This window comes from Chrysochloris asiatica, unplaced genomic scaffold, assembly GCF_000296735.1.
Source record: "Chrysochloris asiatica unplaced genomic scaffold, ChrAsi1.0 scaffold00428, whole genome shotgun sequence".
Lineage (NCBI taxonomy): Eukaryota > Metazoa > Chordata > Mammalia > Afrosoricida > Chrysochloridae > Chrysochloris > Chrysochloris asiatica.
The window spans coordinates 227,689-239,946 of record NW_006408946.1 but is presented as its reverse complement, the minus strand read 5'-3'; the positions used below and the strand labels follow the sequence as shown (position 1 = coordinate 239,946).

At 38.8% G+C, this 12,258-nt stretch overlaps 1 protein-coding gene across 1 annotated transcript in view; it reads left to right on the top strand.

Annotated features, from left to right (window-relative positions):
• Positions 1-11,627, top strand: part of MAN2A1 (mannosidase, alpha, class 2A, member 1) — a 282,690-nt gene extending 271,063 nt beyond the window's left edge. The window contains exons 21-22 of the mRNA XM_006876922.1: positions 8,487-8,597; positions 11,325-11,627. Coding sequence (XP_006876984.1) covers positions 8,487-8,597; positions 11,325-11,477 — 264 coding nt within the window. The 3' untranslated portion in view covers positions 11,478-11,627. The remainder of the gene's footprint in view (positions 1-8,486; positions 8,598-11,324) is intronic.
• The last annotated feature ends 631 nt before the right edge of the window (positions 11,628-12,258 follow it).

The window sequence follows — 12,258 nt, the reverse complement described above, 5'->3', positions numbered from 1 at the left end:
CTTGTGGTCCAGTACATGATCCCCCAGGGCCACACTGGGGAAATCTTAAGTAGAACAGGTCATGAATTTGGGTTTGAAGGCTAGAGTTGCAATGTCAACTGGAATGGTGGGGCAGGCCAAGGGAACCAATGAAGAACTTGACTAATCCATTAAGTTAGGTTTCATGGAACTATTCGGCTTTGATGTTTTACAATATTTTATGTTGTAGACACTTTTTTCTTTCTGATTGCTTCCATTGCTTTTATGTTCAATAAGTCTTTTATACCCAGAATTCAATTATTTTTTATTTGCTGTCAAGTCGACCCCAACTCACTGACCAACGTGTATCAGAGTAGACCTGTATTCCATGGGGTTTTAAATAGCTGTTATTTATTTATTTTTTTTTTAAATAATCACCTGGACTTTCTTCCAAGGCAGTTTGAATCTCTGGGGGGATTCAAACCTTCATCCTTCTGCACCATTTATATCTTAACCATTTGCACCACCCAGAGTCTCTCAAGTTCAAGTCTATTTTTATTTAATGTTTGTTAAACTTTTTGTTGTGAATTGAGTGAAGGTTTACAGAGAAGATCATCAGATTTACATTCAACAAATCGTACACTTTATTTCATTTGTAGGCTCGCAGTCCCTTGTACTTAACACCAGTTATCCCACTTCTTCCCTGGAGTTATTTCCATTGCACCCTCCTTCCCAGGCCTTTTCAACTTTGTCCTTAGGTAAATGTTGCCCTTTTGATCTTCTGTAATTTTTTGCTGTGTACTTGTTTGTTTTTTAACTTTTAACTCTTTATTTTCTGTGGGATTTATTTTGATTTGCAACTGTTTCTTCCAAATAATTAACCAATCATTTCAACATCAGCATTAGTAGTAAGATTTTCTTTACTCACTTATTTGTGCTATCCCTTTTTTTTTTAATAAGTGTCTGTTTTAATTTTTTTTTTACTTTTATTTTCTTATAAGAATTGATTGGTACTTTATTGATCCTCCTTAGCTTCTGAAAAGGCAAAAATTGTGGGGAAAATATTCCTTTATTGTACAGTATCTAATTTTACCTGTTCACCTCCCCTTTCTTTCTGTCATCTTGTTGATCAAAACAGGATTACTAGTATTAGACATTTTAATGGGTGTGCTGGAAAATGATTTCTACTGGTTATTTCCTGTCTCAGGACTTATAACTAAGTGTGCAATTTTCTAACCTTTCCAGCTGCCAGAATGTACTAAGAAAAAAATAAATGATGTTAGGCATTTTCAGACTCTGAGCTGGTTGAAGGAATTTACACCTCAGGTGTTTTACTGTGCCTTAATCTGTGTGTGCCTTTGACATTGTATGAGTTAGGGTGAGGTCACAGTCCTCTTGGAGAATCTAGTCAAAGCTTCTCTTCCCCAGTAAAGAAATGTTTGCACATACAGTGTTTTAACAGTTTCCAGATGCTTACTCATTTGTAGGCCACACGTTGTTGTTAGTGCCCTCAAGTTGATTCCGACCTATTGCGTCCCTGTATAGGGTTTCCAAGGAGCAGCTGGTGAGCTTAAACCACCAATCTTGCAGTTCAAACGACTTTGCAGTCTGACTCATTAGTCCACACATTATTAATGTATAAATCAAGTTTGTATTAGTGTGTAAGAGAAATAGTATAATTCAAAATTTTTTAATTTGCACCTGCTTACACAAAGGAATACATCTATTCATTTCTTTTGGGTGAGACTATCATTCACATGTATAATTTTCAGAATGGCCACAAATCCTATTTGAAATGGGATAAATAGATGTGTGAGTTGTAGCTGGATAAAAATTAAAGTTTCCACTTCCAAACCTTGCTTTCTGAATTAATAGGCTTGTTGATAAATCATGGTTTTAGCTCTAACGGAACCATTGATCAAATGCTCCATTTCCCCAGGCTTAATTCAGAGAGTTATCTTTTGTTTATAGCATTGTCTTGTAGTACATCAAGCAGCATCCTCCTTTTTCCCCATCTAATAAGCTATCTGTGATCACAGTCCTTTACTGGAGGAAAGGTAGGAGAATAAATGAAGCTGTTAAGAGAATAAGCTTTGGGACAAGACTGTGTGGGTTTAAAGGCAGTCCTCCACTTGCTATCCCTGTAACTTAGAGAAGTTAACTCTCTGAGTACCAATTTCCTCACTAGTTAAATGGGGATAGTAATAGTACTCACCTTAAAGGTGTTCTGAGGATTAAGTGAGTTAATGTTTGAAAAGCACTCACAACAGATCCTGGCAACTGGTAAGCTTGACCAATAAAAGGTTCACAACTGGCATAGCAATTGTGATTATTACTATTAATGCAATACAGATGCCTGCAATATTTTAATGGAGAAGATTGAAGTTTATTGCCAAAGTAAATCTTGATGTCACTTTGACTTGTATTCCTGATATACTTTATTAGTAATTTATTTTTTTAATGAATAATCAATATTTGTTCCAATCTAAAAGAAAAGCAAGAAACTTTGTGTATCACCATATATGTAATAGATTACATTTGTTGTTGTTAGTGCCATGGAGTCAGTTCCAACTCATAGTGATCCTGTATAGGGCTTCCAAGAAGCAGCTGATGGGTTTGAACTGCTAACCTTGTGGGTAGTGGGCCACTGCTTATCCTACAGCACCACACCAAGACTCCACTATACATACTTTTAAACAATGAAATCACATGTTTATAATCTTTGTTTATTGTAGTTTGGGTGAAAGTTTACAGAGCAAGTTAATTTCCATTCAACAATTTATACACATTTATTTCTTGGCATTAGTTGCAACATGCTCAATGAACGATTTCTACAGTTTTGTTAAGCAGTATACTTAATGGTCTAAACGCCAGGCATTATGTTACATGCTTTATGTGAATCTTATTAAGCCTTCACAACAACGCTATGAAAGTTAGCACTGTTTTTATCCTATCTTACAGAAGAAGAAATTAAGTTATTCAGAGATACTAAATTAGGAGGCCTGGTGGTGCAGTGTGTAAGTGTTTAATTGCTAACTAGAAGGTTGGTGGTTCAACCCACCAGCTGCTTTGTGGGAGACAGATGTGGCAGTCTGCTTCCGTGAAGACTGCATTCCTGGAAACCTAATGGGGCCACTCGACTGTGTCCTATAAGGTTGTTATGAGTTGAGATTGACTTGAAGGCAGCAGGTTTGTTTTTTGTTTTGAGGGGTTCTTTAGCATGTAACTTGTCCAAGGTCACACAATCAATAAATGGTGGGACTGGGGGGCAAGCTCAATCATATCTGACTCCAGGTTTTCACCCAGAACTCTCTTGTACAGGAACTATCTCTTGTACAGGAGGAATAGTTCTGAGAATTTTGGAGAATAAACTGCCTGGTTTTTTCTTGTCAGTTGCTGAGTGCCTTCTAGTCCATTTCAAACTGAACAACAACCCCATTGGACAGATTAGAATTGCACTGTAGGGTTTCTAAGCTGTTTTACACCCGTGGAAGAAAACTCAAATACAATTGATGAAAACAGGATCATTGTGACTATTGCTACCTAAGTGTCAGAGAGAAGGATTTGTAATAGGAATGATTCTGTGCATTTGCATGTAGGTAGTAACACATACTTGTTTGCCACCTCACTTATTTCAAGAGTTGTAAATGAGGTTAACACATGAAAAGCATTCAGAACCAAGTGCTCAATAAGGATTAACTGCAGTTGCTGTTATTGTCACTGGTTTTTAAGAGTTTGTAATTCCTCAAAGGGACTGGTTTTTGTTTGTTTCTTTATGTATAATCATTGTGGTAAATGTGTATGTATCCAGACATTTGCCTTTTCATGATAATCTTCACATGTACAAATCAGTGACATTAATTAAGTTCATCATGTTTTCTACCATTCATTCCTAGAGGTTTTCTGTCACCCTTAAGAAAAGTTCAGTGTCTCAAAGGGAAGGGATTCTTGATATAGTCTGCTCCACAAAGTCATGTAATTGGTTCATGATGGAACCACACCTTTTCTCTGATCCAGCTTCTCTAAGCCCTGATAGTTTTATTCAGAAAGCCAAATCTTCTTCTCCCATAACCCTTGAAGTTATTGGAAGAATAATAGTTTAGCTTAGTTTGTAAACTTCATGTTGGTTTTATCCATTAAAATAAGTTCTGTAGTGGATTTTCCTTGGGTGACATGAACACTTCACCTTTAATTCAGTGATGCAAGCTAAATTGTGATCTGAGTTGTTTTATAAAGACAGTTGAATTTGAAACTCTAGGCTGTAATCTTTCCATAAAATTCTTAGCAGAAAATCATATTTAAATTTGTGACTTCTTCTCCACATTTCCCCCTTCCTTTGTGGGGACCAGATATGACTAATGTTTAATGAATGTATTAACTACACTTCTTCCAAACTTTGTTTACTATCCTAGAACCTCCAGTGCTTGAAGGTATCTATTTTTCTGCATGCATAGTCAAGTTAAATTCACAGTTTCCCTACTTTAAAAAACAGTTGTGTTGGAAATAAAATGTCTAGACAGACTTTGAAAGTATGAAAAACTGCTGCTTTTGCCTCAGGTATTTTTGCATGAAAACTGATACTTTCATGAATATTTGATTTTTAAAAACTTGGACAAGATGATTGCTATTTCAGTTAGTGTTCTAGTCCTTACGAAAGGGATGCAATTTTTGTTTGTAGAGAAAGTATAACTTTTTCCCCCTCAGTGAAAATGAATTTTTAGGAGTCTAATGTATACTTGTGTTTAAAGCTCTTGATAGAATTCAAAGATAGTATTCCAAAGCTGGTTCCTTTGCATGCATCTTTGTTGTTGTTCCCTTCAGTCTGCAAAAAGATTTCAAAACCAAAATCCAAATCAGTTGTGATTGACTCAGTTCCAACTCATCAGGACTCCACATGTGGTTTGTAGTGGCCAGTTCTCTGGAAGTAGATTACGAGCCTTTCTCTCAAGGTGCCTTTGGGTATGCCGAAAACTCCATCCTTTCAATTATCAGCAAGCGTGTTAACCTTTTACACCACCCAAGGGCTCTTCTAAATGTCTTATGCATTCATTATCCCATTCCTGCAAATGTGTTCTGTCATCAGGATTGGAGGAAGACTCTTTAGCAGATGATACAACCTTGCTTACTGAAAGTGAAGAGGGCTTCAAATACTTATTGATGAAGATCAGATACTACAGCCTTTGGTATTATTTACACCAAGAAGACAAAAATCCTCACCTTTCCGATAAATGGAGAAAAAATTGAAGTTGTCGAAGACTTTTTTTTTTTTTTCTTAGACCAACCATCAGCAACTTACTGTATTAGGCAAATCTGGTATGCAAGACCTCTTAAAAGTGATGAAGAGCAAAGATGTCAGTTTGAGGATTAAGGTATACCTGACCCAAGCCATCGTATTTTCAGTAATGTGAAAGCTGGACAGTGAATAAGGAAGACCCTAGAAGACTGATGCATTTGAGTTATGGTGTTGGAGGGGAATATTAAAGGTACCATGGACTGTCAATACAACAAACCAACCTGTGTGGGAAGAAGTACAGCCAGAGTGCTCCTCGGAAGCCAGGATGGCCAGACTTCCTCTCTCATATGTTGGACATACTGTCAAGAGGGACCAGTCACTGGCGAAGTTTGGCAAAGTGAAGGGTCAGAGAACTAGAGGAAGACCCCTAACTAGATGGATTGGTACAGTGGCAGCAGCAATGGGCTCAAATGTCTCAAAGTGTGAGGTTGGTGCAGGACCAGGCATTGTTTTGTTCTGTTATGTATAGGGTTACTATGAGTCAGTACCAACTCGATGGCACCTAACAACAACAATAATACAGTTAGAAGGGATGTAATCTGTGAATCTGAGCCAGGATTGGAATAATGTTGTTGTTATTAAGTGCCTTTGAGTCACTTCTGACTCTTGGTGACCCTGTATAGAGTTTCCGAGAAGCAGCTGGTGAGTTTGAAGCACTGACTTTGCAGTTTAACTGACCTTTCGGTTCACTGCTTATCCTATAGTGCCACACCAGGGTTCCTTTGGGATGATATTGCTGTATTATGTAAACATATAATCTGGCCATTCTCTGATTCCTTGGCTATAAAGTTAAAATGTCAGTAAAGGAAACTGATGAACAGGAAGTGAGATTCTAGTACTGTTTAATGTGTAACTATTACAAGAATGGAGTCTTCGTGTGGCGCTGTGGGCTAATGTGCTAGCCTGCAAAGTCAGTTTGAACCGCAAGTATGGTGGTTCACCAGCCGCTCCTTAGAAACACCATACAGGGTCGTTATGGGTCAGAACCAACTCAATGGAGTTTAACAACAACATTATAAGAATAATAATCAGTGTTTATTTGATGCACTTTATTGATAAATAGCTAACATTCATTGAGGCATTGTTATGCACCAGACACTAGGTTCTTCTTACGTTATTCAATTTAATATCTACTTTATGGAAAGGAAAATCTTGGGTTTGCAGAAATCATCTACTAGTAATTTAGACACTGTACTCTCTGACTCCCCCACCGCGTCTCTGAACCACTCCTGTCTACAGCTTCTCTACCATTCTACTTGTTAAGATTAGGCCATCTTACTTACCATTTTCAACAGGTTAACCCACACAGTGATCCCAAGATGGAGGTAGAGCACATTAGCTCCATTTTACAGAGAAGGAAGCTGTTGCATGGAAAGAATAAATGACTTCTCAGGATTTCATCCTTGGTCTGTGATAGAATTCTCTTTGTTATTCTCTTATAATGAAGGATTTTCTTGCCTGCTATTTTGGGTGTGTGTGGAATTTCTTATAATTTGCATTTGGAGTCTCTATCTATGACTCAAATTGTCTGTATCCTATGTGGACTTGTGATGACTCTGAATTCTTTAAATGACTTCCCTCTCCCTTTCCAAAATCTTAGCAAAATATCACTGTGAAACATCCTAATACAGGTTCTTCTAGCCAAGAATCTGAGGTGAGGATACCTTTAAACTGTTCAGGAGCATTAAAATCAAATCCGTGGTGGAAATGCTGGCAGCTCTTCAGAAAGATAACTCTATAGCACATTAAGAAATTGTATCTCCTAGTGTGGCTGATCAAGAACATGAGCATATTAATATCTGTGGCCAAGGAAGGGAGAAACGCATCATTTTTGTCACAGTGTCCCTGCTGAGCCCCACAAGGCTGTTTTGAATGCTTGTGTCTTTTTAAAATTATCTTAAAGATTTCAATTCATTTAGATTATTATCCTAAATAAACATCTTCCTATTGTAGTAAACACAGTTGACTATAATTTAAAAAGGCCAGTAATCTGAACCATTTGTGACATTAATGTTTAAATGGAGGTGACGAATTTTACTGCAAGAAAATGTATATTGATACCCACAGCTGGCTTGTCATCTTTCTTTTTGTCTACACAAGAAGAACAGTGTGTATATTGTGAATTTAAATGATACATACAGCTAATAAATGTGGATTGGCTTAGCAAGTGATATGCATGACTAATTCAATTTCAATGGTCCTTGTAGAAAAACAATGAACAAATACATTAAAAATTTTAAATGGCAGTGCAGTCTACAGAAATTGATGTTTATTTGGTACTTTTGAGTTGGTTTGGATTCATAGCAACGTTATGCACAACAGAGTGAATCGATGCCCGGTTCTGTGGCATCCTGACAATTGTTGTTACACTTGAGCCCATTATTGCTGCCACTGTGTCCATCCATCTCATTGGGGGTCTTCCTCTATTTACTAACTGCCCAGTATACCAGTCATAATGTCCTTCTCCAGGGACTGGTCCCTCCTGATAATAGTCTGAAGAATGAGAGACAGTGTCTGACCATACTTTTAAGGAACATTCTGGCTGTACTTCTTCCAACACAGATTTGTTTGTTCTTCTGACGGTCCATGGCACTTACAATACAGAAGCTGGTGTTTAATAAGAGCATGTTTTGCTGTAAGATGGATATTATATCATTCACTGAGCAGATAAGGACTAAACTCTGGTATAGTTTTGCACCTGATGTTGTTAGCTGCCACTGACTCAGCCCCTGACTCATGGTGATCCACTGACACAGAAGAAAAGCCAAGTCCCAGCTCATCCCCATGAGGGGGCTGTTGTGTTCCATGGGATTTGTATTGGTTGAGTACTCAAAAGTGGATCACCAGGCTTTCTTCCTCATTCAACTGATGTGTATTATTTAAAAAATAAAATGTAAATGTTTTATTTAAAAGAACTTTCATAGCATAAAATGCAATAGGTGAACAAAAGGAAACCCAAGTCCGTCAGGGACTGTGAGAGGAAAACAAGGTATGAGGTCACTTGACAAGTGACTTTGGAAGAGTGCAGGGTAGGGAGAGGTTGTGTAGCAATTGGATGGCCACAGTGAATATGGAATGTGAGGGCGGAATGGTTTTGCCTCACTTCACTGCTAGATAAAATGAGCATTTGTGTTCTGGGGGGATGCTGAAATCAAGACAACAGCATGTGAAGTACTGTAGATATCTGCTGTGTTCATGTATTTTCTGTGGTGTGTGACATTCTGTTCATTTGCAGGTGGGTAATGGGCATTCCGATGAGGCTGCCTTGATCCTTCACAGGAAGGGGTTTGATTGCCAGTTTCCGAGCAGAGACATGGGGCTGCTTTGTTCTACTTCTCAGGGGAAGGTAAGTTGAACAGTGATTTTTGCTGGTTGTAGTAATGTGCTTTGAAATCAACACTTTCAACAGATAATCCTGACAGCCAGGCAATGTTTCATTTCCTCCTCACTGGCTAATTCACCTCAGCCTGAAAATTAACTAAGCCTCCCCATCTTAAGAAAACACTTTCTCAACCTCGTCAATCTCTCAGTCTCCTAGTTCCTTGTCAGCATCAAAATACATAGTTTGAACACGCCCACATGTGAAGACAATTTCTCCTCATTCCCCAGGACTTCCATATCCAATCTGCTAGTCTTCTCCCCAGCTTCTCGTATTTTCTCCTCCCCTGGTTCACACATGCTCACATACAGTCTACTTCAGGGAAGGCAAACCCAAGTCCTTCAGGGGCCAAGGCAAGTTTTGTAATACCTGAAGCGAGTGCATGTAGCACTAGGGGACCCACTGAGAGTGTTGAGACTGTGCAGCTGTGTGGAGGCAGTAGCACTTAGCCAGTTGTTTCTTAATGGGAAACACAGGTCTCAGTCTCCTGTTTAACCCAAATTTGCATGTGAGCCAACAGACCTTCAGACTAGACTCTGTTTGCAGGCTGCTCACTTTTTCTGCTTAAGTTGCTGCCCCTGCTGGCAGTTCCATCCAAATTTCCTTGGAAATGAATGGCCCTCCGATCTCTTCTGCCTCTTGCTCAGAGGACTATAATTCAGAGAAGGCAGTTAGATTGGTGCTAGCACACAAGCAACTCAGCTGGCCAACTCTCCTTCAAAACCCCTCAGGTACACTTAGACCCAGGCTCAAAGATTCCATTCCAGCCCTATAAAGGAGTATATGGAAAGAAAAGGATAATTTTGGTTTTTGTTTTTTCCTTGTGTTTGTATTCTACTTTATTATTGATGATCTGAGATTACTTGACTTGGAGCATTTGTATTCTAACATTTGATTCTTAAAGGCATTATAAGATCCACAGAGACATATTTGGATAACTAAGTGGGGTGAGGAGAGCATATTCTAAATGGCCTCCTTCCCCTACCGAGCTGGAACTCACTGATATAGAGAACCTTCCTTGTGATCAACAAGTGTCCTAACTTCCAGATGTGTGAGAAACAGGGAAAAATGGCTCAGAACCACTGGTGTTAGGGATACTGACAGAGTGACTGACAGAAGAAAAACTAAACCACTTGCTTTTGTGTCAATTGTGACTCCGAAGACCCCATTTGTGCAGAGTAGAACTGCGCTTCATAGGGCTTTTTGAAAGTGCTTGACCTTTTGAATCACCCAGGAACTTGAAAGAGAATAGGAGTGTTTTTGAGCTGTGAGCCACTTGTTGCTAAGTGCCCTGTCTAGTTGGTTTCAACTCAGTGATCCTGTAAAGGGTTTCCAAGGCTGTAAATCTTTGTGGGAGTAGAAAGCCTCATTTTTCTCCCACAGAGCAATTAGTGGGCTCAAACCACCAACTTTGTGGTTCCCAAGTCCAGTGCTTATTGATAAGTACAGAGCTACCATGCTTCCATATCAGCCAGTAGATGCCTCTTTTTAATTTTTAAAAAGGTAACCCCTGCCTTCTGATAAAATTTCAAGCAATATAGACTGGAATGTAAAACAAGTCATCCTCTCACTGTTACCCGCTTGCTGTGTTATCTTCTAGGACAGTTTATATATTCAAGCATATATGCCTGTATATAATGCCCTGCCTCTTTACTTTTCCTTATTCATATGCTGGGGAGAAATTATTGAGGGAAATATATTAGAATAAATACAGTCCAAGTTGTTACTAAGTGCTGTTGAGTCTGTTCTGACTCATAGTGACCCTATAAAGGGTTTCCAAGGAGTCACTGGTGAATTTGAATCCTTGCAGTTCAAACCGACTTTGTGGTCCAATGCATTATCCCACAATGCCACACCAGGACTCCTGTAGTCCAGGTGGTGTTGTTAAGTGCCATCAAGTCAGTTCCAACCCATCACAACCCCATGTAGGATTTCTGAGGAGCAGCTGGTGAGCTTGAACACCGACCTTGCGGTTCAAACCAACCTTGCAGTCCAGTGGATTAACCCACAGTACCACCCCAGTAGTTACTGTCAGTAAAAAAAACTAGAGCAAATATCATTTCATCTAATAGTGAAATGTCAAAAGCTTCCTCTGAAATGATGAGTAAATAAAGATGCATAGGATCACCGTGTCTCTTGAATAGTATGCTGTAAATCCTGGACAGTACAATAAAGCATGAAAAACAATAGCAATTGTAATAGTGGGGTTGTTGTTAAGTGTGTTTGAGTCGGTTCTGACTAGCGACCCTGTATAAGGTTTCCAAGGAGCAGCTGATGAGTTTGAACAGCAAACCTTGTGATTCAAACCATCTGTGGTTAAGTGCTTATCCTACAACGCCAAACCGTCATTATTTGCAGATGTGTACATTACAAGGAGTTCTGGTAGCTTAGTGGTTATAAGTCGGGTTGCCAACCTCAAGGTCAGCAGTTCAACACTACCAGTGGTTCCGCAGGACAAAGATGAGGCGTTCTGCTCTCGTAAGGATTTACAGCCTCGGAAAGCTTGTGCAGGTTCACTGTAGGACGGAACCAACTCCACGGTACTTACCAACCCCAGCAGCACGTTACAAAATAAAATATACATAAAGTACTAAAATTAAGTACAAAAGGTGGGGATAGTGACAATCTAAACTTTCTTTCACTCTGCTCAAAATTAATTTAATTCTCAAATTTTTTTTGTCATTTACTTTGTAGATGTTGGTGCAGAAACTTTTTAACAAGTTTACTGTTGAAAGTCTCACGCCTTCGTCATTATCCTTGATGCATTCACCTGCAGACTCTCGAAATATAAGTGAGATCAATTTGAGTCCCATGGAAATCAGCACATTTCGTATCCGTTTGAGGTGAACCTGGCTTTTCACATTTGGATTGAGAAGCATTGGCTTTTCACGTACCTTCTTGGTTTGACGTGCAATAAAGAAGCACATTATTTTAGCTTCTGGCTACTGTGAGAACATGCTTTCTATGATTTTTGTTTTTTCACCCCAATTCAATAAGGAAAAAAAAAAAGCCATTATATAAACCAGTTTTGTTTTTTTTTTTAAGTTTCTTCCTTGACTACCACGACTACCACCATCAGTATACTTTGATGCAACAAATGAAGAAATGTCTAAAGACAACCTCTCAGCGGAATGTATCTCAGGTTAAAAGCTAACTAATTCTGTCTGTGTTGAGGGTTGTGAAGAGAGTCTTATAAGTATTCATGTTGCTGATCCTTTTGTTGATTTTATTTAATAAATATCTGTAGTACTGAAGGGGGAATAAAAGCTGGTGGTAATAGCTAATGGCCAAAATGGTTGCAGTCATTCATACAAATTGGAGAAATTGTTTATGTTGAAATAAGTGGAAAAGTGCAATCATCAACTCTTACGATACACATAGTTAATGTCTACACCTTTTGCTAATGTACCTCTTGACCCTCCCCTCCCCACCCTTTGTAACTAGTTCCAGAAATGTCAGATTTTGGCTCACTCAGCAGTAGAAAAAGAGGCATATTTTCGTTACTTGACAACGTGGGATAGGTGCAATTTATTCCATTGTCACTCAAATTGAAGAAGCAATTCCATAGGTACCGTAAACCTATTTTAGGTACCACAGGTGTCTTTTTTACACAGCTCATTTGAATACA